The sequence below is a fragment of the Alternaria arborescens genome (assembly GCF_004154835.1).
Source record: "Alternaria arborescens strain FERA 675 chromosome Unknown contig_9, whole genome shotgun sequence".
Lineage (NCBI taxonomy): Eukaryota > Fungi > Ascomycota > Dothideomycetes > Pleosporales > Pleosporaceae > Alternaria > Alternaria arborescens.
The window spans coordinates 918,645-944,090 of NW_021167864.1; the positions used below are offsets into that span (position 1 = coordinate 918,645).

At 52.5% G+C, this 25,446-nt stretch overlaps 7 protein-coding genes across 7 annotated transcripts; 4 read left to right on the top strand and 3 right to left on the bottom strand.

Moving 5' to 3' along the window:
• Positions 1-732: 732 nt before the first annotated feature.
• AA0111_g5000 (Chitin synthase D) lies at positions 733-3,402 on the top strand (the record flags this gene model as incomplete). The annotated part of the gene is made up of 3 exons (XM_028651065.1): positions 733-837; positions 888-1,054; positions 1,101-3,402. The coding sequence occupies 3 exons, from the start codon at positions 733-735 to the stop codon at positions 3,400-3,402; spliced, it is 2,574 nt and encodes an 857-aa protein (XP_028507590.1).
• A 535-nt stretch (positions 3,403-3,937) lies between these two features.
• Positions 3,938-5,161, bottom strand: AA0111_g5001 (hypothetical protein; the record flags this gene model as incomplete). Its single annotated transcript, XM_028651066.1, has 1 exon — positions 3,938-5,161. The coding sequence occupies one exon, from the start codon at positions 5,159-5,161 to the stop codon at positions 3,938-3,940; it is 1,224 nt and encodes a 407-aa protein (XP_028507589.1).
• A 555-nt stretch (positions 5,162-5,716) lies between these two features.
• On the top strand, positions 5,717-6,364 carry AA0111_g5002 (hypothetical protein; the record flags this gene model as incomplete). Its single annotated transcript, XM_028651067.1, has 1 exon — positions 5,717-6,364. One exon carries the CDS (start codon positions 5,717-5,719, stop codon positions 6,362-6,364), a length of 648 nt encoding a protein of 215 aa, XP_028507592.1.
• Positions 6,365-6,564: 200 nt separating this feature from the next.
• Positions 6,565-7,832, bottom strand: AA0111_g5003 (Actin cytoskeleton-regulatory complex protein; the record flags this gene model as incomplete). The annotated part of the gene is made up of 2 exons (XM_028651068.1): positions 6,565-7,533; positions 7,593-7,832. 2 exons carry the CDS (start codon positions 7,830-7,832, stop codon positions 6,565-6,567), a joined length of 1,209 nt encoding a protein of 402 aa, XP_028507591.1.
• Positions 7,833-8,289: 457 nt separating this feature from the next.
• Positions 8,290-13,701, bottom strand: AA0111_g5004 (Chitin synthase 6; the record flags this gene model as incomplete). The annotated part of the gene is made up of 3 exons (XM_028651069.1): positions 8,290-9,667; positions 9,715-13,353; positions 13,403-13,701. The coding sequence occupies 3 exons, from the start codon at positions 13,699-13,701 to the stop codon at positions 8,290-8,292; spliced, it is 5,316 nt and encodes a 1,771-aa protein (XP_028507586.1).
• Positions 13,702-15,480: 1,779 nt separating this feature from the next.
• Positions 15,481-21,114, top strand: AA0111_g5005 (Chitin synthase 8; the record flags this gene model as incomplete). Its single annotated transcript, XM_028651070.1, has 3 exons — positions 15,481-15,761; positions 15,812-20,983; positions 21,033-21,114. 3 exons carry the CDS (start codon positions 15,481-15,483, stop codon positions 21,112-21,114), a joined length of 5,535 nt encoding a protein of 1,844 aa, XP_028507585.1.
• A 793-nt stretch (positions 21,115-21,907) lies between these two features.
• On the top strand, positions 21,908-25,266 carry AA0111_g5006 (Eukaryotic translation initiation factor; the record flags this gene model as incomplete). The annotated part of the gene is made up of 3 exons (XM_028651071.1): positions 21,908-22,375; positions 22,432-24,971; positions 25,023-25,266. 3 exons carry the CDS (start codon positions 21,908-21,910, stop codon positions 25,264-25,266), a joined length of 3,252 nt encoding a protein of 1,083 aa, XP_028507588.1.
• Positions 25,267-25,446: the final 180 nt, after the last annotated feature.

A 25,446-nucleotide genomic window follows, 5' to 3' on the forward strand; every position in this document is an offset into this window, starting at 1 on the left:
CGAAACAGAGAGGAACACCTTGCCTGCAGTCTTCAGACAGCTAACGGTAGACGGCGCATGGGGTCGCCCAAAATAACCTGCGAGGCTGCAGGCATAGTGCCGCCGGCGGGTGGTTTGGCACAAGTCGGGGCCACTAAGACCAGGCGTAGGCCTGCAAGCAAGTCGCTTTCGACATCAAAGCGCGGGCTGCTTGCCCGATGTGGTTGGATTGCCCCTGTGACGATCGTGCATCTCGACTGCTGCCCAGAAAAGCCAGGTCAATTTGGGTCAAGGCTATGTGGACCGAGCGCGCCCGCTTTTCGTGCTTGTAAACCAGCTCGATCCCCTCGTAGCAAGTTCCTTTCCTCCTCAAGGCGCTCCTCCCACACGACTCCGGACTGCCCTTGTGTGCAGTATCCTGTTATCTTGTTGATGATCTTGATCTGAGCCCTTCTTGTCCTTCCCACCCTTACACTCGTTTATCTGGGCGCTGCGAAGACTCACCATCCGCTTACATCACAACTACTACCACTACCACCGCCAAACACCAATACCTCACCACTACTAGTAGTTTTCTCGGCTCTCCGACATTTCTGGATTTACGTTTTCCCCCTATCCGCTACTTGGACTAGTCATCTAGTCTTGGGCGACTGTTGGGTTCTTTGTTACTCAACATCTTCTCCTCTACTCGACCCGCCTCACTCGCTATCCCGCCTAACGACAACTACGAATATACATACCTAATATCCCGCCATGGTTTGGCAGGAGATGATGGGCCTCGCCGCCCGCGCGGTGGTTGCCCGCGCTGAGGTCGACGGCTCTATCCCAGACATCACCGACCCTTGGCCAGCTAAGGATGTGAGTATATCGCCTGCCGATCGTCTCGGTACAGAAACTGACTGCAATAGATTGCCTATGTTGCTATCATTGGTGGTCTCATGTTGGCTGCTTTGCTCGAGTGGTTCCTTTGGGTTGCCGCTTTCCTGTACTGCATTGTCAAGGTCTTCCAAAAGGCAGAGACGATCAGTGTTCGCATCTTGTCCATTTTCTTCGGTATCCTCTTCTTCGCGCTCCGGTAAGCATTCTAGTCCTCGCATGACAACCAAGTCTAACAGCAACAGTGCCATCTTCTTGCCAATCATGGTCGTTACCCTGCCTCTTCCCTCGCAAGTCACAAAGTACTTCCCCCAGGAGATGGTGGATTTCCTCCAGTGGTTTGCGTTTTGGTCTTTCGCCGGTCTGTTGACTGTTCCGTGGCTGTTCTGTGTTTACCAGCTTGTCACCCACTCCGTTGGTCGCAGCCGCAGGATCAAATCTGTTCTCGACGAGTCATCCGCTCCCAAGGTCGTCATTATCATGCCTTGCTACAAGGAAATTCCCGAGATTCTTCTCCGAACCTGCGACTCTCTGGTAGACTGTGAATACCCACCTTCCTGTCTGCACATCTTCCTCTCCTTTGACGGAGACCAGGAAGACGAGCTTTACCTGAACACCATCGAGAAGCTCGGCGTCCCTCTTACGCTCGACACATACCCCAAGTCCATCGATGTCATCTACCGTAGCTGCCGCATTACCATCTCCCGCTTCCCACACGGTGGTAAACGTCACTGCCAGAAGAGGACCTTCAAGCTCATCGACAAGATTTACTCCGAGTATCTCAAGCGAAACGACAACTTGTTCGTGCTCTTCATTGACTCCGACTGCATCCTTGACAAGACTTGCATTCAAAACTTCATGTACGAGATGGAACTCAAGCCTGGCAGCAAGAAGAACATGTTGGCTCAGACTGGTGTTATTACGTCTACAACTGAAAAGAACTCGCTCATCACCCTTCTCCAAGATATGGAATACGTCCACGGTCAATTGTTCGAGCGTTCAGTCGAGTCCGGCTGTGGTGCCGTCACTTGCTTGCCCGGTGCTCTCACTATGCTTCGATTTTCTGCTTTCCGCAGAATGGCCAAGTACTACTTTGCTGACAAGGCCGAGCAATGCGACGATCTCTTCGACTACGGCAAGTGCCATCTGGGTGAGGACCGCTGGCTCACTCACTTGTTCATGATTGGTGCCAAAGAACGATACCAGATTCAGATGAACACTGGAGCTTTCTGCAAAACCGAAGCTGTACAAACCTACCAATCTCTGCTTAAGCAACGCCGCCGCTGGTTCTTGGGTTTTATCACCAACGAAGTTTGCATGTTGACTGACATTCGTCTCTGGAAGCGCTACCCAATTCTCCTCATCGTCCGCTTCATGCAGAACACCATCCGAACGACTGCGCTGCTCTTCTTCATCCTGTGTATCTCTTTGATCACTACCTCGCAAAAGGTTGCCAACCTTCCCGTTGGTTTCATTGCCATTTCTCTGGGTCTCAACTGGCTTCTCATGCTCTACTTTGGTGCCAAGCTCGGCCGTTACAAGATCATGTTGTACCCCCTCATGTTCATCGTCAACCCTTTCTTCAACTGGGTCTACATGGTCTACGGTATCTTCACTGCCGGTCAACGAACATGGGGTGGTCCTCGTGCCGACGCCGGTAGCGCTGACAACAAGACTACGCCCCAGGAGGCTATCGAGGCCGCTGAGGCTACTGGCGATGACCTGAACGTGGTTCCCGAGACCTTCAAGGCTGCTGCTGAAGCACACAAGCACCGCCCAGCTCCTATCCCCCTCCAGCCTGGCGAGAACATCGAGGGTCGCTTTGCTGCTGCGGAACGCCTACCCAACGGATGGTACCAGCAGGGCAACGACTCTGGCCTTACGCTTCCCAACACAATGCCCCGCAACCCCAACGTTCCTCACGTGCCTCTCCACCCTCGTTCCTCCATGGACTCGTTTGCTTCGCAAGAAACTTCTGCCGCCAACTCCATCTACATGCCCCGCCGTGTCGAGAGTTTCATGGACCCCGAGGATGCGCGCATCTACCACAAGACTCAACAAACACAAAAGCCTGCCGGTGGAGCCTTCTACGAGGAGCCACGGTCAGGACCATATGAAGTCGGTGCGGGTGCTAGCAAGGGCATATACAGCGAGTCGGTCGACTCCATCGATGACGACTCTGTGTACCAGTCCAAGGGCCCACAACGGCCTGCGCAGATGCGTACCAACAGCGACCTTGCTCACGCCCCTGTCCGTACATCGCCGCTATCCAACCAGCAGACCGGTCTTGAGTCGCCCAAGCCTTCGTACAACAGGACAAACAGCATGGAGCAGCGTCAGGGACGCAGTCCTCTTGCTCGCCAATACGTCCACACTGCACCTGGTGACGGCATTGAGCTCCAGGCCCCACAGCAAAGCAGCCTGATGCGTGATGTATCACCTGCCCCGCTCGGTCAGCCCACGATGCCAGCGTCAAACCACGGACGAAGCGAGTCAACCGACTCCAAGAAGAGGAAGCGTCTTAGCAAGCAGCAGCCCCGCAAGTAAACGCCTTTCTTCGTCTTTTGATCTAGCGTCTTGATCTTTCGTCCATCTACCGCCTAGAAGGCTTTGTCAACGACACTTCAGCATTAACATTTTCCTATCATTAAACTTCGTGCGCATTGGATGTCCCGGCGTTTTCAGCGAGCACCGCAACACACCGCGAGTGTCTTTTCTCGCAAAAACCTTTCCTTACTGTACATATTATCATATCATTACATGACGGTGGGGTGTGTGGCATCAAAAATTACGGATCAGCCACACGGCGTGATTGTTGGTTAGTTCATGACTTGGTTCGCTCTCAGATGCCTCTTGGTATATATGTTGTAGGAGCTATGTGATGGATCATATACACATCACCTTTTCTGCGTAATGTCTAAAATGAACGTTTGCACAAGACGCTGAATGGAAATATTATTTCTGCCATACTCGTGTGTTTTTGCCGTGTAGTGTGTTTTTGTTGGAAAAGAAAAAGCAATATCACCCCCCAATCTGACTTCTGTACCTGCCTCGGGCAGGTTACTCACAGGAATCGTCATTGTTACATATACAGCAGTCCCTCTACCTCCTCTGCGATGGCCAAACTACTAGTCAACCCAGGACTTTCAATGGCCAACAAGTTGACAAAACCCTCATACCCATCCTCTTTTTGAATAACAAAGTCCTGAAAGTCCTTTCCACTCGTCGCTGCAAGCTTTCCCAACTTCGGTCGTATGCCTACATAGTCCGGCTGAATGGCTTCTCTATGCACACCAGGTAGGTATGTTTGAATGTCATCGATAGCCTGCGCCATGTTCTTGGTGTTGGGCGCGTAATCGGTAGGCGAATCTGTCCACTCGACGTCTGGGCCAAAGCGAATGCGCCCGGACATGTCGAGGGTGAGGTGAGTCCCTAGACCGCCGTGGCCTGGAACTGGAGCAGGGTAGACAAGAGTCGAAGGACGGGGACGGGATACTGCATAAGAGAAGTAAGAGCCTTTTGCATAGAAGGCTTTCCGATGCCGATCTTTGGGTAGAATCATGTTTGAAATTTGGACGGCGAAGAGACCGGCAGAGTTTATCAAGGTGTCCGCTGTTATGGTGGTTTCTTCGCCATCCTCCCCCCTCGTCGTGACTTCCCAGCCACTGTGTCCAGAGTCGAGAGGTGTGATGTGTGTGACTGGGGATTTGAAGGCGCAGATTCCACCATGGTCCTCAAAGTCACCTTCGAGGTATTGCATCAAGCTGTGAGAATCTACGATCCCGGTACTGGGACTTTCTAGTACCCCGGCCTCAGCTCTGACATCAGGTTCTCGACTTCTCGCCTCATCTTTGCTGAGAAAGTGAATCGGGACGTTGATGCTCTTTGCGAAGTCGTGGACCTTCTGTAGAGCGTCCATTTGTGCTGCGTCTTGCGCGACGATCCATTTCCCGGTGTTGCGGTGTGGAATATCATTTTTCTTGCACAGCTCGTACAACATATCTTTTCCTCTAAGACATAATTTCGTTTTGAGGGACGTGGGCCCGTAGTAGAGACCAGCATGTATGACTTCGCTGTTCCGCGAGCTGGTCTCTGTACCGACGGAGCCATGCTTCTCTATCAAAACTGTTGATGCGCCATCTCTCTGTTGCAGTTTGCGGGCTATAGCTAGGCCGACTACGCCGCCACCTATCACAGCGTGGGTAAAGTCTGCATCTCGTTGTATGCTTGATGAGAAATTTCTTGAGCTTGAGAGTACGGTTCTAGTATGCAACGAAGATCGAGTAAGAACGCGCAACGATGCCATGATAAAAAAATCGAGAAAGAACGATGAAACTCAACGGACTTTGTTACGAAACAGACGGCGACGAGTGAATAACATGAGCCCAGACTAAGCAATAGCGACAGAGCTGAACTAGGTGCAGTAGTAGTCTTGATAGGTGAGGCTTATCGGTGGCTTGGAGGCATTTTGGATGACGTTACGTGAATTGCCGTTCCTGACGCTAAACAGAGTGGGGTCTTCCAATTATTACCTCAACTGGCGTTGTGAGACTGCGCCTAATTCATATAATATACCAGGCTATATATTCGACTATCTCGAACTCACAGAGTAGGAATTAGAGGTTCTGTGGTCACAACTACGTGCTCCACTGACATCTGTGGTGCTTGTTGCCTTCGAACACGATAACGTCATCGGTACTCCAACAACCAATTCCCCGATACCGCTCAAAGGCCAATGTTGACGCCCCTCACCAAACGAACAATATCACGCGCAAGCACATATATCCTACCAAAAAGGTCTCTCCACAGAACGAGTCGCAGCCTTGCCTCACCACTCGTCGACCGCGTCAACAAAGTCACAATGGCGTCTTCCACTGGCACTCCCAAAGTAACCTCGGTCGTTGACCTGCCCTCCTCGGATGCAAAATGGGTCAAACTACAAAAGGCCACATATGTCGACGCCAAAGGCAAAGAACGCATCTGGGAAATTGCCTCTCGGAAAACGACAGGATCCGCCGGCGTGGACGCCGTCGCAATGGGAAACATCATCTACCACCCCAGCAAACCCCCCTCTACAATCGTTGTCATTCAATTCAGACCACCCGTTGGTGGCTTCACGGTAGAATGGCCCGCGGGCCTTATCGACGCAGACGAGAAGCCTGAAGAAGCTGCCGTACGTGAACTCTATGAGGAAACAGGTTACAAGGGGAAAGTGATTTCGACTTCTCCACCTGTGGCTGCGGATCCAGGGATGACGTCTGCAAATCTGTGTTTGTGCATGGTGGAGATTCATTTGAATGAGGGCGATCCGGAGCCAGAGCAGCATCTCGATGAAGGGGAGGACATCCAGAGAGTGAATATCCCTATTGCCGAACTGTATGACAGGCTGGAGGAGTTTGCCAAAGAGGGGTATGTTATTGCAGCGAAGTTGTATCATTGGGCTGCCGGGGCACAGTATGCTATTGATCATCCAGAGCTGTTTGCAAGGCTTGGAAAGAAGGGCCAGTGAGGCCTTTGTGTATGGTGGTGTGTTGAGACTAGAGTTAGAGGCAATTAGAAGCACAGCTTGAACAAACTTGAAGAAGTATGCAAAAAGATGTAAGATGTTGTGTTTCAAAGACGACTTGCTGTTCCATCAGCTTCGAAAACCCAGAGCTAAATATATTTACAACACCACCGGCTGACGCAGCACACTGTCTCCATAGCCCCTCACCTCGCCTTCTCATCATCAATCTGCCTCCTCAGATCCTCCAAGACACTCTTTCTGTTGTCGAGATGTCCCTGCAATCCCTCAACCTGTTCCCTAACCGTCTCAATCTCGTCCCTAATTCCACCAAGCCCCTTGACCGCGCCACCCTCATCATTGTCCAAATCCTTCAATACATTCCTCTTGTAATCAAGCAAGAGCTCCAGCTCGCGCTTAACGAGGGCAGGCTTACTATCCTTGCTCCTGCCATGCCGTCTGTTCTCCGCCTCCTTCTCGACGTCGGCAATCTTCTGCTCGAGCTCGCGCAGTTGTTTCTTCAGCCGGACTTCCTCCCAGTCTTCTGTTGTGCGACCGCCGAAATCTGTGCCTTTGCCTCCTCGCGCACCGTAGTTTGCGGCACGGTCGCCGACACCCAGACGTGTGAGGTATGCGTCGCCAAACTTGGCTTTGCGACCCGTGGCGGTGTTCTCGTCGCGTGTGGCGGCCCATCGTGAGTTTGCGTTTGATTCAATGTCGTAGTCGATGTGGGCTTTCTCGAAGCTAGCCCGTAGGCTGGGTGGCACGCTGCGAGGTACGCGGAAGCCTTCGCTGCGCTGGTTGAGTATGTGGAGGAAGGCTAGTGCGGCGTCCTTGCCCACGCTTTCTCTTGCTTTTGGGTTTACCAAGTTCCACGCAAATCGCACGTCTGAGTCTGGAACATTGTCTAAGCTCTCGAATAGGCCGGCTAAGCTATCGAAGGTAATGTTGCCGTGGCCGTCGCGGTTCGCCGTGTAGATTTCCTCGTACTTGGCCTTGTCGGACGGCGACATGTACCAGTCGAAGCCGTCGCGCAGACCGGGGGTATCGTCGTCGTCGTGGACGGTCTCGTAGGCGGGCTGGGAGCCGGAGAGGGCGCGCGTGGCTTGCACGAGATGGGCTTTTGATTCGGGGACAAGCCAGTCGGGGAGGACTTTGGGTACATCGACCGAGATCTAAGACATGTCCATCAGCGCTTGGGTTCCTCCAGACGGCGCGTCTCGAAGAAACATACCCCATTGATCAAGTCAAAGATGAGTCTCATGGCAACACAGAACTCCTCAAAGTCGAGCTTGCCATCGTTGTCCACATCCGCCAGGTCCCACACCCTCTCCAGCTGGTCATCGCGCAAATGTGAGTTTTTGAGGACAGGCGCTGCCTGCGCGCCGTCGAGGTGGGTGCCGCCATTGCTGAGCGAACTGAATATCTCCCAGTACTTCTCGATCTCGTCTTGCTCGATGCGGTTTGGCGCCATGTTTGGGCACTGGAGTGGATGTGGCGAGTATCAGGTTGGAGGATAGAGAGGTCGGGCAGGGCGGGTTTGTGTATGTCGTCGTGGTGAGATTCGGGCGTCCTGGTTACGGGATGCCGGCATGGCGGAGCTCTGGCCGCGCGACTGCTGGGCTGGGGTACGTAGCTACCTGACGCTAGCCGTGCAGCCACCGCTCCAGGCTAACCAACCAACCCTTAAAGTCACGCAAATGGGCAGAATAGTATTATATGCAACAACAATGTCCTATTATCATTACATCAAGCCAACGATGTAAATACAGCCTAGCTAGCTCCCCAGACACCCGAGTTTTCCCATGTAAATCTTGCGCCAGATGTAAACCATACATGATTTTCCAAAAAAGGAACGACTAAATGGCGTTACTGCCGTGCAAACATATCCAGACAACACCGCTAAATGCAATCAATTCTCAAATTTCTTCCTATCCCATGTTGGCAAGCTCATGGTCAATGGCCTGCGTGAGGAAAATCTTCCTCTCGCCACTCAGCTGCATCTGCAGCCGTTGCTCCGCAAGCGCAATGATTTGCTTGCGAGTGACCCTGTCGAGGTCCGCGTCTTTGAGACATGCCTGAACGGTCTCGATAATCTGCCCATCCGTCGGCCCGTTCATCATGCTCTGGAAGTTGGTTGTGCTACCAGGTCGCGACATGCTTGCGCCGTAGCTGAGAGGACTGCGGCCACGGACCGGTGGTGTAGACGATGTCATCAGGTTGTCTGAGCTCTGGAAGCCGCCCATGCTTTGTCGTTGCCCATAAGGAGAAGCGTTGTTGCCATTGTACATGTCGCTCATGTTGCTCATAGACATGACGCGGTTCTGGTGCGGGTTGTCTTGGTAGCGCGACAAGTTCGAGTACGTCGATTGACGCGTTTGCATGCCTTGGTACGGACCAGGCGACTGCGGCGGCATGTGCGAAATGTGCTGCATGTTGGACATGATGGTAGAAGCAGGCTTGACCGAAGAGTAGACAGATTGCATGTCGTTCATCTCGTACGCTTCGTCTTCGTATGCGCTGAATCCACCCTTCTCAGTAGTCATACCAGGAAGACCGCGGCGGCCAGGGAGTTCGTTGCGCTCAGCGTACTCGTCCCATCGCATCATAGGAATGGCCTTGGGATCGAAACCTTCGTCATCTGTCGTGAGAACCTGCTTGGCACCTTGCTCGCCAATGACGACACGAGTGTTACCCCACGAAAAGTCGTCCTGCTTCCAGAAAGAGTACATAGGAAGGGCGAGAGAGTAGATGGGGAAGGCCAGGATGTAAATGATCATCCACCCAACGTGTTGCCATTGTCGCTTGATGATGAAGATGAGCGCCTGGAGACCGTAGACGGCTGCCAACATGACAATCGAGAACATGGGGAATTGACCCTTGCCCGTAGAGACGGTGTAGACGAGATACACCAGGTACGCACAGATGGATGGAAGGATGAGGGTACCGAAAAGGTCGATGAAGACAACGAATCGCATGGAGAAACAGCAGAAACCGCAAAGGTCCTTAAGGAAGACAAGTTCGGCCAAGTTGTGGATGGTTGAGTTGATCCATCGACGTCTCTGGGAAAGCAGAATGCTCCACGTGTCAGGGGCGGCAGTGAGGGCGTACGCATCGGGGATAAATTTGTAAGACATGGCAGGGAAGTACTTCGTCATCAGAGTGGTCAGGTAACGATCCTCACCAAGCGAGAGAAGGTTCTTCTTGTGCAGCGTGTCCACAACGCAGTCTGCGTAGTCCTTGATGATCTTATCCGAGATGATGAGAGGTTTGCCCTTGTCGGCTGTGCGTAAACGGTACATGGTGAAACTGAAGTGAGTTAGCACCATCTAATCGAGGTGGGATCAAGTACTTACCATCCAGGCAAACAGGTGACGCTACCAAACAAACTTTCGAAGGCCTTGGACAGATGATGCGAAATGTAGTACTCGTAAACCTGGATCATAGTCCACCACGAGCGGTCTTCATTCTCCAAGCTCGTCTCACCACAGATACCGGCGATCTTTGAGTCGTTGGCACAAGCCGCTACGAGACGGTTGAGAGCATCAGGCTTGACCATGGTATCAGCGTCGATCATAAGCAGATACTCGTATAGCTCTGGGTCAACACCGATGATATTGTTGATTTGGTGGAACATTTCCAACTCCAAGGGGTTCATAGCCGAACGGTGGTGGACGCGGTTAAGGAAGCTCATAAGCAAGATTTGGGAATCGCGCTTTCCTCGGTTACCTGGCTTGGACTTGTGCTGTTCCGACTCTTTGCCCATCTTGACAACGACAATGTACGGTACAACATTGCCTTCGAACTCGTATAGTCCCGAATAGACCTTTCCGTAGTTGAGCTGCTGGCTGCCTTCACCTACCGACCAAAATGGAAGCGCAGGAGGATCGACCTTGGGGTCAACGCCAAGGATATCTAGTACAATCTTGGGCGTAGGGCGATCGTTACCACCACCAACAATCATTCCGTCGCAAATGACGCAGATGAGCTTTCGCTTGTTGTCGTAAGAAAGGGCGGTAAGAGAGTCTAAACTCTTCCGGAGTGAGTCCTCGCCTTCGGTATAGGCTGGCACTTGGCAGATGACGAACTTGTCCTGGTTTGCGGGGCGTTTACGAGAGCCCAGTTGAAGGGCGGCTAAGAACTTGATGACAATGACCGCGCAGAGAATGATAGTGAAGGCTAGTAGAATGTAGTCGTTGACCTGGCATTTGGCCGTCTTGCGGAAATCAGTTCTGCCGACGTAGAACAGGTTTTCCAGACATTGCAGGTTATTCTCTCGCGTAGTCTTGTTCAGGTTGTTGTTCCAGTCCTCCATCAGGTTCTGGCCAGCATTGCTCTTTACCATATCGATCAACTTGGCATCAAGGAAGTTGTACTGAGGCTGGTTTTGCATATAGTCGATTGTGGCGAAGTAGTCGGTCAAGTCGTAAATCTTCTCGTCGAGCCTGAACCACATGTGATTGTCATCTTCACCTTCATTCTTGACCTTGTCTTCTTCCCAGACGAGATCTCCTTTTCTGAATTCCTTCATAGCGGGGAGAAAGACCTTGGGGTACCATACGTCGCTCTTCAACGCGTTGCTGTCTGGCATATTTGTCATCGAACCAGACTTGTGGACGGCGATCGAGTTGAGATTCTCAGCCGTAGATTCGTTGAGAGTCAGCTGAAGGACTTTGTTTTGATCGGTTGGCTCGATCAGATTGGGGCAAGCAATCCATAGCGGGGGGATGACATATGGGTCCATGTTGGCACCAGCCATTTCCATCATTCGATCCCGTGTAGCCTCGGTGTTGGAGTCGCTGTGCTGCTTTTTCCAGAAAGAAGTCAGGTCGTAAACCACACCACGATGACTGACGTAGTAGTCGTCCTCGCCTTGGTGCGCTGATACTTCCTTGGTGTTCCAGACCTTGTCCTTGTTGGGACACAAGAGTTTACCGAAAGCGACAATATAGAAAACGATAGTGGCGTTTAGCAGCAGGATTAGCATGACCAAGACAAGCTTCTCACGCCACGCCATGCGCACATCAGGTCGCTTCATACGACCAAACCACTTGAGGAATGGTGAGGGGATCCAGAAGGTGAGGGCCCAAACAAAGGCGACCCAGAGCCTTCGGGTACCAGTGAGAGGGGTTTCAGTGACGACGGCATTACCACCTGACTCCATGTCATAGTAAGTGACGCCTTTGTTCTCGTCGCCCTTCATTCCGAGACCGTAATCACCGGGACCCGTCGTGGGAAGGGTGTGTGTAGTAGGGGCGATTGACTTAGCATCTGCAGCCCCCGGCACAGCCAGACTTGTAGAGCTCTGGAAAGGGTTTTGGGGAGTAGCAGACATGTCTGGAAGAGGTGGAAAGAAGGCGCTTGCTGTGGGCGGGAGTTGAGTGGGGTATCCATTCTCCATGCCAGCAGCTCCAATCATGCCACCAAGCATGTTGGGAGAACCGCCCATCTCTTGTGTCTTGAGGTCAAGCTGCGATTCAGCCTCCCACCATGTGCCCTCCCTCACCCAGACGCGCTCCTTACCAACCATGACTTCGCCGTTGCTCCAGCCGCGTTGCAGAATCCAGTTTTGGATGCCCTCTTGGCCGTCCATGCAACCTAGTGGAGCATATCGGTCATAGAACTCGTGGTGGTCAAAATCGGCAGTGAAATCAAGATTACGGTTGCGGCGATTTGCCCACTCGGGTAATCGCCACTCACGGAGTTGTCGGGATACCACACCGGCCTGCCATGTAGAATTGAGATCCTGGTTCAGCGAAGCGGGGATAGAATCTGAGGGATGAATAGCCAGCTGGAACCAAACTCTGCTACTTGCGACTGTCATGGCCAGGTCGAAACGGCCGTGCTTGCCTAGGACTACGCCGCTGTTAGGTACCGGATAGAGCATCTGTTTCACGAAGTTATCCTCCTCTGGGATCTCGAGTGCGAGCTTGTCCAATACAGTCTCGCGCTTCTCCAATTCGGTCTCCTTCTCACGGAGAGCAGGTCCATTGAGGCCGAGCTCGACTGCACAGGTTTGCATGGCCTCGCGCATGGCCTCGAGAACGGAGTTACCAACAGGCGGCACTTGTACACCGTCGTCTCGCATCTCAGCATTGATGCCTTCGCTGTCGTCAAACACAGTACGCAGCGCAATCGCTTTGCCCAACGAGCGACTGGGAATCTCAACGACAGTGATGTTAACAATGTCTCCATCCTCGGACTCGTTGGGCGTCATCATGCCGCTGCCGTCACTGTCGTCCATAGCGAATCCGGACTTGGCACGGCGGATGTCCTCCTTGATCGAGGTGTTGGCGTGGGCAACAACGTAGTCAACGATGGCTTCATAGATGCCACCAATAGCAATTTCGCGCTCGTTGGATCCCAGCTTCTGGCGAAGGGTACCTTCGGGTAGATCCATGAGTGTCTCAACATCCTCACATACCGCAGCTAGCGATTCCTCATCCATGAAATAGTCGAGGGTGTTGCCGAGCTTCAACAGGCCTGTGAGACAGCTGATGAGGCTAGTCAGCTTTTGGCCCTTGATGCCGATTGCCTTGAGGTTGGAGCGGAAATCTTCAGCTGCGGCGGCATCGTCGGCATCAGGGAGGTAGCTAGGAGGGTCGTATGTTCCAGATCGTCGGAGGAGGGCATATTTGTCCAAGGATTGAATGTCCAGGTACTCTCTCTCTTGCCTGGATGCCGAGCTGGAGTTCAAATAGTAGAAGACGTCAAAGGCACGGAAGCCAGTCTGTCCAGGAACTTGGAGCAGGCCTTGTTGGACGTCCAAGCCGGAAGTGGACAGCTTGATCTCAGCTCCGACGACAGCACCAGCAAGATTGATGGTGAAGACGGCGGCCAGTGCTGAGTAGCGAGGAGTTGAAGGGTTCTGCGGAGTGACGCAGTGCGTGAAGGCCTTGAGGGCCTCGAGCGCGGTGTAGAAGTTGCCCGGCAGCGACAGAGGCAGGCTGGAAACGAAGGGAGAGAAGAGCGAAGGGCTCGAGTCATGCAGGGAACTATACCAGTCAGTCGGCGATGGTGAAGATGGGGGCGTTGGATACATACGCAAGGACTATGCAGCCATCCTCAGCTCTCCGGCGGGCATGCTCCCAGGCCTTTCGGCCCAACTCAAGGTCGACTGTGCCACCAATGCGGTCATCAATGATGCTCTTCGCATTGACCCATGTGTTCACAACCAGACTGGTGCTGGCTTCGAGATTGTACGAGCGCCCGTTCTTGTATGCCGAGTTGAGAGTGTTGAGGAGAGTGGTGGTCGATATCTGCGAGGGCGAATTCCCCGGTCGCGATGCCGAGGCAGACGCCGTCGAGTAGACGGACATGCGGGAGTTGTTGACGAAACTCATGTCTGCGGGCTGAGGCAGGTCGCCCCTTCCGTGGATGCGAGTAGCAATACTATAGCGAGGGTAGATGAGGTGGTACCGTGTGTCAACTGCAGGTGTCGTCCCAGATGGTCGATGTCCGGGCAAAGGTGGTACGGGTAGCCTCTAGATGTAATTACGTCTTTCACAGCAACGGTGCGAAAGGGACTAGCGAGTGGACGGATTAAACGATTGTATGAAGAAGAACAAAAGGCAGGTAGCAAGAGAGGCTCGTGGAACGCAGACAGAGCAGCCGTGATGTTTGTTGGCTCAGGGCGAGGTGCGTTCCCGCCCAGCTTCATGGGGGATGGTGCGGTATGATTAGGGGGTATTAGCAAGGTGACTAATACCGGTGCGAGACAGCTCAATGCATCAACGCCAGCCGGACATGGATGGCGAGTCTTGGTTTTCGTGGCCACTACCAGCAGCGGCGCCCACCCGATGGGCCTGTGATACGAGCGGGTGGCGCTGGATGCGATGGCAACCCCTATTTTTAGTTTGTTATTCATGGCAGCGATATTTCCACAGACTATCGAAGGCGATGAACAAGCAAACATCGGAGAATTCCAATCACTCCATGGCCAGTCTGTAATCGATAAGACGGACGGCACACCGTCTGGGTCTGTGGAGATGGCTTCCGATGTCTGAAGCTTGTATCATAGCGTGGGCGCATCCCAATATCCACACTCGCTCCCTTTCATCTAGCTCTCATTTGTCTTTAGATCGCTGGTTTCAACCAGACCGAATCACGCCGGAACAATTTCAAAACTCAACCTGACGTCAAAGCACTAACCCCTCGTTGGGACTGATAAAATCAATCCTTGTGTCCCCAGCGCGGGCGCTACTCCAGGGTCTATCGTAAAGTCATGTAGACAGCACAGCCTTCCGGGTTCTAGGGCAGTGGGCCTCGAGGCCGTCTAGCCCAACGTCCTCACGCCAGCAAAACAAACGTTAGCTGACGGCTGGTGAGAGACGTGAGCATCATGGAGAATTGTCCGCGGTGGGAGGATTTCTCAGTCGCCGCGCAATCGATACGGGTTGAGCAGCTAGTGCATTGAAGCGTGCAGCGATGATCGTTCCCGGGGGAGCGCGACCACTAGCATGCATGGCTGGTAGTGGTTCTCTGCAACGCGCCTCCGGGTTCCAAGTCCATGCCTGGGGAAGGAAGTGCAACGTGGAAAAGAATGTCGACCATATTTGTTTGTCTGGTCCAGGCCGCGTCGCGTTGCCTCGTGCTGTCCGCTGTCTCGTGAGCAGTGCGAGGCGGAAGAGTGCGCAAAGAAAGTTTCCGTCTCATCAGTAAGCAGACGAGTGGAGCCGCAATGGAGATGTGAGGCAATAGGGCAGTTCAGCGTATTCTATTCTATTTTTGCGCCCCCTTTTCGTGATCGCTGGGTCTCCCAGTCAACACACGCCAAAAGGCGGCTGGTGCGGCGGCGGGCGAAGCTGAGCTAGAAGCATCGTAGCCCCATGCTCTCCAGCGCTCCGTCCAGAGCAGCCAGCATACTGTACCGGCCCCTTTGCACTGCAAGTCAACGGCTTTGAACATCCTTTACCTTCGTTTGTACACCCTTTACCACACTCGCTGATTGTAATTATTTCCGTGGCGTGTTTTTCTTGTTCTGTCTGCATTCTGAGTAGCCCTCCGGACGCAACACCAGCAAGAGACAAACCATTCGACGAGCAGTTGCCATTCGACACGGCGTTGCTCCTGCCTGACTCTCCAGTCCCTCACTCGCTCCCACGGGGACGCGGCTGCCCATCATGGCTTCCAATCCGCTGCAGAACCCCTCGCTGCCATCGCTGCCCCAGCACCAGCAGAACGACACGGGATTGACTTCTGCCCTTGCCAGCCGCTATCACGCACATCTTCCCATCGCCTCCCTCTCGTCCCAGGGAATTGTCGCCATCAACACATGCACCGATGCCAGCCTGGGTGTCGACGGCGGCAAGGAGGGAAGTGCCCACCAGGCCGCCGAGGATCTCTCCCTCCGAGCCTACACGCGTCTTGGACATCGTTCTGAGGACCAGGCCATCGTCTTTCTGTGAGTGTTTGCAAGACTGGCATCTAAACCACCCCTCTAACATGCGACAGTGGCGAGTCCGGCGCTGGAAAGACGACTATCCGTGGACATATGCTGAGGTCCTTCATGTCCTTTTCCTCTACACCCCTGTCCAAGAAGATCGAACACGCCAACTTTGTTTTTGATGCCTTCACCACTACCAAGTCCCTCACTACCCCGCAAGCCTCCAAATCCGGTCTCTTATTAGAGCTCCAGTATAATACCACTACCGCAAACAACGCCACTCTTCTGGGCGCTCAGTTCCTCGCCCACCGCCTCGAGCGCAGCCGCATCGCTTCCGTTCCCACTGGAGAGCGCACCTACCACGTTCTCTACTACCTCCTCGCCGGCACCAGTCTCAATGAAAAGAAGCATCTCTTCCTTGACGCTGTAGGCGGAGACGGTAATGGCGGCAACCGTACCTCGCTCGGTTCCAACAAGAGATGGCGCTATCTCGGACACCCCACACAGCTCAAGGTGGGTATCGACGACACCAAGGGCTTCGCTGATTTTAAGGCCGCTCTGCGCAGGCTTGAGTTTGGCAAGGAAAGCATTGCAGGCATATGCGAGATTATGGCTACCATCATGCACATTGGTCAGCTCGAGTTTGAGATGGGTCAAAACACTACCCCTGCGCCCGATGAGAGCGGTGGTTACTCTCACGAGGGTGGTGAGTCTATCACCGTTGTCAAGAACAAGGAGTCTCTAGTACCCATTGCTCAGTTTTTGGGTGTCGCCATGTCCGATCTAGAGCAAAGCTTGCGATACAAGTCCAAGACACTTTACCGCGAGCGCGTCACTGTCATGCTGGATCCCAAGGGTGCACGAGCCAATGCGGATGAGCTCGCCCGCTCTCTCTACTCACTTCTTGTAACATGGGTCATGGAGCAGATGAATTCTAGGATCTCGGTGCCGTCTGAGCAGATTTCCAACACCGTTTCAATGGTCGACTTCCCCGGATTCGCCAACTTTGCAGCCACCGGATCATCACTCGACCAACTGCTCAATAACACTGCGAACGAGTCTCTCATCTCTTTCTGTCAAGAAAGCTTTTTCCAACGGCAAATCCAAGAGCTGGAAGCCGAGGAGATCTCTCTGCCACCTATGGCTTTCTACGACAACACCGCCGTGAAGACGGGTCTCATGAAGCCAGGCAATGGCCTTTTGAGCATCCTCGATGATCAGATGCGCCGTGGCAAGACCGATATGCAATTCCTTGAGGCTATTCGTAAGCGTTTCGACGGCAAGCACCAGGCTATCGTACCTGGTAGTCTTACTGTCGTACAACCCGGCAGCAACTTCCCCACGCCCAACACTTCGCCAACCTTCACAATTCGCCATTTCACAGGTGACATTGACTACAGCGTCGAGGGGCTGTTGGAAGAGAACGCAGAGCTTATCTCTGGTGACATGATGCACCTACTCAAGTCTGCGCAGGCTCCGTTCGTTCAACAACTCTTTGGACAAGAGGCTCTTCAGAAAATGTCACATCCCAAAGAGAAGTCAGCTATTGTTCAAGCCACCGTTAGCTCCAAACCCACGCGTCAACCTAGTCTGGCAAAGCGGAAGGCTGACAAGACGGGACGATTTGGACGTCAACTGAATGTATTTGACGAAGAGGCCATCAGTGATGCCGAAAGCAACATCTCTGGCACCAAGAAGCCTGGAGAGTCCCAGAAGCAGACTGGTGCTGCGGGTCAGTTCATCAGTTCCTTGAGGACTATTGAATCGACAATGCGGAAAGCCAACGCTTACTTTGTCTTCTGCTTGAAACCCAATGACAGAAGGATTGCAAATCAGTTCGACAGCAAGTGCGTTCGTCAACAGGTTCAGGCTCTCGGTATCGCAGAGATCAGTCAACGTCTCCGGGTTGCTGATTACAGCATTTTCATGCCTTTCGCGGAGTTCCTCGGACTTGCTCAAACTGACCTTGCCATTGTTGGTAGCGACAAAGAAAAGGATGAGATGGTCCTCGATCAAAAGCCGTGGCGAGAGAACGAAGTTCGTGTTGGTGCCACTGGTGTCTTCTTAAGTGAGAAGTGCTGGCTCGAGATTGCCAATGTATCGAACCTCGCTCCTTATGCCCGTGGACCTGCTGATTCCAACGACAATCTGCTTACTCCCGAAGCTGGTCGATCGTTTGGTGACGTCCGAACCGGCCTTCTTTCGCCCTCGCCCGGCGCATACTATGACGACAAGAGCGGCAACTATTTCGGTCAGCGTGATATTGACGCCCGCTCAGAAGCGCCGTCTGGCATCACCAATGGTGACATGTTCCATGGCTTGGAACAGCCCAAAGCCATTGACGACGAGAAAGCGGCTGATGCAAAACTACAAGAAGTCGAAACCATTCCCACTTCCAGCAGTCGAAAGAGATGGGTGTTCATTGTCTACGTCATGACATGGCTCATTCCCGATTTTGCTATCCGATACATTGGACGCATCAAGCGCAAAGACGTGCGGATGGCATGGCGAGAGAAGTTAGCCATCAACATGATCATTTGGTGGAGCTGTGCGTTTGTCATCTTCCTCATGATTGGGTTTCCCGCTGTCATCTGCCCGAAACAACATGTTTACTCTTCTGCTGAACTGACTTCCTTCGACGGTAAGGATGGAAACGAAGCTTACGTTGCCATCCGGGGTATCGTCTACGACTTGGGAGAGTTCATTCCACACCATTACCCCAGCATTGTCCCACAGAAGAATCTGGAGAAGTACGCAGGAAAGGATGCGACCAATCTGTTCCCTGTGCAAGTCTCTGCTCTGTGCTTAGGCAAGGACGGAAAGGGGATCAACGACGCCGTTCAACTGAACTACAAGAACTCCAACTACACCGACTCATCCGTGAACAATCTCATCAGTACCACCGATCTCAACGCGCAATACCATGACTTCCGGTCTTTCACCAACGATTCTCGTCCCGACTGGTGGTTTGAGCAGCAAATGTTCCTCAAAGCCAACTACATGAAAGGCCGAGTTGGATACAGCCCTGAATATCTGAAAACGCTTGGAAACAAGGGTAACTCGATTGCCTACATGAATGGCCGCGTATATGATTTCACGGATTACATTCCAGGTGGTCGCGAACTCAAGTTCCCGATTGGTGAGGAACCCAACGACACAGGAAACATCGATACCGACTTCATGTCACGAGACGTTGTGGACATCTTCCGAGTTCAGGCTGGTAAAGACATTACCAAGTACTGGCAGAATCTCAACTTGGACGCTACAACAAAAGCGAACATGCAGACCTGCATGAACAATCTCTTCTATGTCGGCGATGTCGACACCAGAAACTCGGCCAAGTGCTTGTTCGCCAAGTACTTCCTTCTTGCGATTTCCATTATGCTAGTCAGTGTCATCGGTTTCAAGTTTCTTGCGGCTCTTCAGTTCAGCCGAAAGACAGATCCGGAAAACATTGACAAGTTCATCATCTGCACCGTTCCCGCATACACTGAAGACGAAGAATCCCTTCGTCGTGCTATCGATTCTGCCGCTAGGATGAAGTATGATGACAAGCGCAAACTACTTGTCATTGTCTGCGATGGCATGATTATCGGTCAAGGCAACGACAAGCCCACCCCTCGTATCGTTCTCGACATTCTGGGTGTCCCCGAGGCTACCGATCCCGAGCCACTCAGCTTCGAGAGTCTGGGCGAAGGACAACGTCAACACAACATGGGCAAATGTTACTCTGGTCTGTACGAGGTACATGGTCACATCGTGCCTTTCCTGGTCGTGGTCAAGATCGGAAAGCCTTCGGAAGTCTCCAAGCCTGGTAACCGTGGAAAGCGTGACTCGCAGATTATCCTCATGCGATTCTTGAACCGTGTGCACTACAACCTCCCCATGACTCCGCTTGAGCTCGAGATGCATCATCAGATTCGGAACATCATTGGAGTCAACCCTACCTTCTACGAATTCCTTCTGCAAATTGATGCTGATACCGAGGTTGCGCCTGACGCCGCCACTCGATTTGTCGCAGCCTTCCTTCACGATACTCGCCTACTTGCCATCTGTGGTGAAACTGCCCTCACCAACGCCAAATCCTCTTTCGTCACGATGATGCAAGTGTACGAATACTTCATTTCCCACAACTTGACCAAGGCTTTCGAGAGTCTGTTCGGCTCAGTCACTTGTCTTCCTGGTTGTTTCACCATGTACCGCATTCGCGCTGCCGAGTCTGGAAAGCCACTGTTCGTCAGCAAGGAAGTCGTTGAAGCCTACCAAGAGATTCGGGTCGACACTCTACATACGAAGAACCTGTTGCATCTGGGAGAGGATCGTTTCTTGACCACGCTCCTTCTCAAATTCCACTCCAAGTACAAGACAAAGTACACAATGCGAGCACATGCTTGGACCGTGGCGCCTGACAGCTGGTCCGTCTTCATGTCTCAACGTCGTCGCTGGATCAACTCTACTGTTCACAACCTGATCGAACTTATCCCGCTTACCCAGCTTTGTGGTTTCTGTTGTTTCAGTATGCGCTTCATCGTCTTCATGGATCTGCTTTCAACGGTCGTACAGCCTGTCATCGTTGTTTACATTGGTTATCTCATCTACACACTGGTGTGGTCGCCTGACGTCGTCCCTATCACGGCGTTCATTCTTCTTGGTGCCATCTATGGTCTACAGGCTATCATCTTCATTATTCGACGCAAGTGGGAGATGATTGGTTGGATGATTATCTACATCTTCGCAACACCCGTTTTCGCCTTTGGTCTACCTCTGTACTCTTTCTGGTACATGGACGACTTCTCCTGGGGTAACACTCGTGTTGTTACAGGTGAAAAGGGCCAGAAGATTGTTGTCACGGACGAAGGCAAGTTTGACCCTGCCAGCATCCCTAAGAAGAGGTGGGAGGAGTACCAAGCAGAGATGTGGGAGCAGCACACCATCCGTGACGACCGCTCGGAGGTTTCAGGTTACACCTACGCTACCAGGAAGCCGTTTGGAAGCGCATCCGTCGCTGGCTCAGAGTATGGAGGCATGCCACCATCCCGCCCCATGTCGCACCTCAACCTCCCACGCTACGACAATCACTCACGAATGAGTCTTGCCCAGAGTGGCTACGGCATGGATAGCATGGAGATGGCGAACCTGCCAAGTGACGATGCTATCTTGATCGAGATCAAGGATATCTTGTCCAAGTCTGATCTCATGAACGTCACCAAGAAGCAGATCAAGGCCGAACTAGAGCAGAGGTATGTTCATTCACATATAATCACACGATCAACACTAACACGACGGCAGATTTGGATGCGATCTCACGCTCAAGAAGCAGTTCATTGGCTCTGCTGTCGAGTCCTTGCTCATCAGCGGCCAGCTATACTAAGCCTTAAGGGCTGCAGTTAGTTTCTATTTGATCGATGCTTCACGATTCTACGCGTTGCCATAAAGATACCGTTTCATCATCAGTCACGTACATGGCCATGCTTCTGCATGTGGCTTTCATCGCTACTATTGTAATATCGTCGTTGCATTCTCTCATTGGGTCGGAGTTAAGAGGTTCTGGCACGGCGTTAAACGTACTGGAATTTGTCGGAGCAGCACACTTTGTATCTGTCGTCCTGTAGTGTGCTTCGCAATGGAAGGGAAAATTTGGGTGTAGACCTGGGACGTAGGATGCAAGAATAGCTATGAAGAATTGCATAGTGACAGATGTCCATCATAACTTGCTCTGCATGCTTGATTCCTTGTTAGTGGACAGAGGTTGCTAATAAACGGCATAGACAAGGAAGCCATGGGCGCCATGTGTGGTCCGAGCGCCTCATACCCCTCCATAGCTAGCCGTTCGCCGCCCGCCGCCACACAGAACAATCGATAACTCCAACGGAATTTCGCAGAAGCCAGTGTGCGTTCGCATTTTCCTGTCACTCTTTCACGGTCCAGGCCTTTATTGGTTGATTCGGGACCTGTCTTCTTCGGCTCCAGTTTTCCCTCTTGCCACTTCCACCGTGAAGCGCGAGACCGCCTGCTGAACCACTTGCGATTTCTACAGTTGACTCCAAGTGCGACCCATCGAGTGCGAACCGTCGACCCGGCCACGCCCTAGCACAACACGCCTCTAGTGACATCTGCACATACGAGTCCACATACCACATCCGTAGGAATACACCATATACAAAATGCCGCCAAAAAAGAAGGGCAACAAGAAGGCGCAGAACGACGACTGGGAAGCCGAGCTCGGCGAGTCTGTCGCGCCTCAGGATGGCGCTGCATCAGAACCCCAGCCTGAGGATGCTGCCGCCGCCGATGAAGATGTTGCAGGCGGTGGTCTGATGGCTGCTCTTGCAAAGCGCGGCAAGAAGAAGAACAAGAAGGGCGCAAATCTTGAAGTCGAAGGCGAGGACCCACCTGTTGATGATGCAAACGGCGACTTTGACAGCAAAGCACCACAGGAAGGAACCTTCGACGACGATGACGACGATGTATTTGCTGGAAACTACGGCAAGAAGAAGGGTAAGGGTGGCGCTGCTGCCAAGACAGAGGAACCCGTCGAGGAGAAGACCACCGATGATGCTCCGCGTGTAAAGACCAAGGCGGAGAAGGAGAAGGAGAAGAAGGAGAAGGAAAAGCAGCGAAAGAAGGAATTGGTACGGATCCGTCAACTACATTGTCCATTGGATGAGTGTGTACTGACCAGTATTAGGCTGCGAAGAAGAAGGCCACTGGTCCTGCCAAAGCCGAACCTGCGAAGCCTACCGAGACCAAGCCAGCTGCCTCTGCCGCACCTTCGGCCCCTACACCAGCTCCAGATGCCGCGCCCGCTGCTGGAGGCAAGAAGAAGAAGCTCAATCCTGCGCTGGCTGCCCTACAGAAGCAACAGGAAGAGCGCAAGAAGAGAGAAGAGGAGATGGCGCGTGCTGAGGCCGAAGAGAAAGCCAGGCTAGAGGAGCTGGAGCGACAAGAGGCTGAAGAACAGAAGCGCAAGGAGGAAGCGAAGGCACTCAAGAAGCAGAGGGAGAAGGAAAAGATTGAGCAACTGAAGAAGGAGGGCAAGTACATGACCAAGGCTCAAAAGGAAGCAAAGGCAAAGAACGAACTCCGCCTACAGCAGCTCCTAGAATCAGGTGGCACAAAGGTTGCCGGACTTGCCGACGAAGCCGAGAAGAAGAAGAAGCCAGTCTACGATGACCGCAAGAAAAAGAAGAAGAAGCAGGCCGAGAGTCAACAAGAAAAGGAGGCTCGAGAGGCAGATGAGGCCGCCAAGAAGATGGAAGAACTCAAGCTGGCCGAAGAGCAAGCCGCCGCTGCAGCTGAGGCTGCAGAGAAAGCCCGGCTCGATGCTGAAGCCAAGAAGGGAGAGGACGGTGACTCCGCCGACGACTGGGAGGCTCAAGCCGACGAGTTGGACGGTGTTAAAGACAGTTGGGACGTCGATACCGATGAAGAAGAAGAGCGCAAGGCAAGTGAGAAGAAGGCCAAGGAAGAGAAGGCGGCAGCGGAGAAGGCTGTTGCAGACAAGGCCGACAAGTCCAAGGACGCCAGCTCAGATTCCGATTCTGAAGATGACAGCGAGGACGACTCGTCGGAAGACGAAGAGGGAACCGCCACGCAGCGAGCCGAAGCCGCTCGTAAGGCTGCCGCCGCCGACCGACGAAAGCAGGCTCACGAGGAGGCTCTTGCTGCGCGATCAAAGGACAACTTGCGATCTCCCATTTGCTGTATTCTTGGCCATGTCGATACCGGTAAAACAAAGCTGCTCGACAAGATCCGCCAGACCAACGTACAAGAAGGCGAAGCTGGAGGTATCACGCAACAGATTGGTGCCACCTACTTCCCTGTTGAGGCACTTCAGAAGAAGGTTGCCGTCGTTAACAAGGACAACGACTTTGTTTTCAACGTCCCTGGTCTCCTAGTTATTGACACACCCGGTCACGAGTCTTTTACCAACCTCCGATCTCGTGGTTCTTCGCTCTGTAACATTGCTATCCTCGTTATCGACATCATGCACGGTCTTGAACCTCAAACCATCGAGTCCATGAAGCTTCTTAGGGACAGACGGACACCTTTCATCGTTGCTCTCAACAAGATCGATCGTCTGTTCGGCTGGAAGAAGATTGACAACAACGGCTTCGAAGATAGTCTGAGCCTTCAAAAGGCCTCCGTTCAGTCTGAGTTTGAAGAGCGATGGACCTTTGTTCGCACTCAACTGCAAGAACAAGGTTTCAACTCTGAGATCTTCAACAGAAACAAGAACATGTCCAAGTACGTCTCCGTATGCCCAACATCAGCGCATACGGGAGAAGGTATCCCTGATATGATCAAGCTTATTGTCAAGCTTACGCAAGAGCGCCTTACGAACAACCTCATGTATCTTTCAGAGGTTGAGTGTACTGTGCTTGAAGTCAAGGTCATCGAAGGTCTTGGTACCACTATAGATGTTATCTTGTCCAACGGTGTTCTTCACGAAGGCGACCGCATAGTGCTGTGTGGTAATCCAGAACCTATAGTAACCAACATTCGAGCGCTATTGACGCCGGCTGAGATGAAGGAGCTACGTGTCAAGTCACAATACGTGCACAACAAGGAGGTCAAGGCTGCCATGGGTATCAAAATCGCTGCTGATGGACTCGACCAAGCCATCGCCGGTTCGCGTCTACTTGTCGTCGGTCCTAACGATGACGAGGAGGACCTCATGGACGAAGTCATGGGCGATCTAGCACACTTGCTCAGTAAGGTTTCCAAGACTGGTCGTGGTGTCTCTGTCCAAGCATCCACTCTGGGTTCGCTCGAAGCGCTCCTCGAGTTCTTGCGTGTCTCAAAGATTCCTGTGGCTACTATTTCCATTGGTCCGGTTTTCAGGAAGGACGTTCTTCGAGCCGGTATCATGTTAGAAAAGGCCAGAGAATACGCCGTCATGCTGTGCTTCGATGTCAAGGTTGACAAGGAAGCCAAAGCGTATGCAGAGGAGATCGGTGTTAAGATTTTCGAAGCTGACATCATCTACCACTTGTTCGACAAGTTCACAGCGCACATGAAGCAGCTTGAGGAGCAGCGGAAGGAGGAGTCAAAGATGCTGGCAGTCTTCCCTTGCGTACTCAAGCCGGTCGCTGTTTTCAACAAGAAGGATCCTATCATCATTGGTGTGGATGTTACTGAAGGTGCTCTGAGAATGACAACGCCCATCTGCGCGGTCAAGAAGAACGCTGTCACTGGTGCTAAGGAAATCGTCAATCTAGGAAGAGTGTAAGTTTGCTTTTCTTCTACTACCACACCCTTTACTAATTCGTTCAATAGCACTTCTATCGAGCGTGACCACAAACCCATGCAAATATGCAAGAGGGGTCAACCCTCCGTCGCCGTCAAGATCGAGGGTAACAATCAGCCCATGTACGGTCGCCACTTGGAAGAAGACGATATTCTCTATTCTGCTATTAGCCGGAAGAGTATCGATACACTCAAGGAGTTCTTCAGGAGCGACGTTAGCCAGGACGAGTGGAAGTTGATTGTACAGTTGAAGCAGCTTCTCGATGTCCAGTAAAGATGTGGTAGGGGTGCATAGTTTAGGACAATAGTGTAAGGGTCGAGGTGTCATGGTAGTAGTGTATTATTTTCACGTCATTTATGTAGCTCGTCTGCTCTTTTGGCTTTTTCTTCTTCGAGGCGCAAACAATAGCATTGTTCGGCGTTGTAGTGCAACGTTTATCCACTATAATCTTGT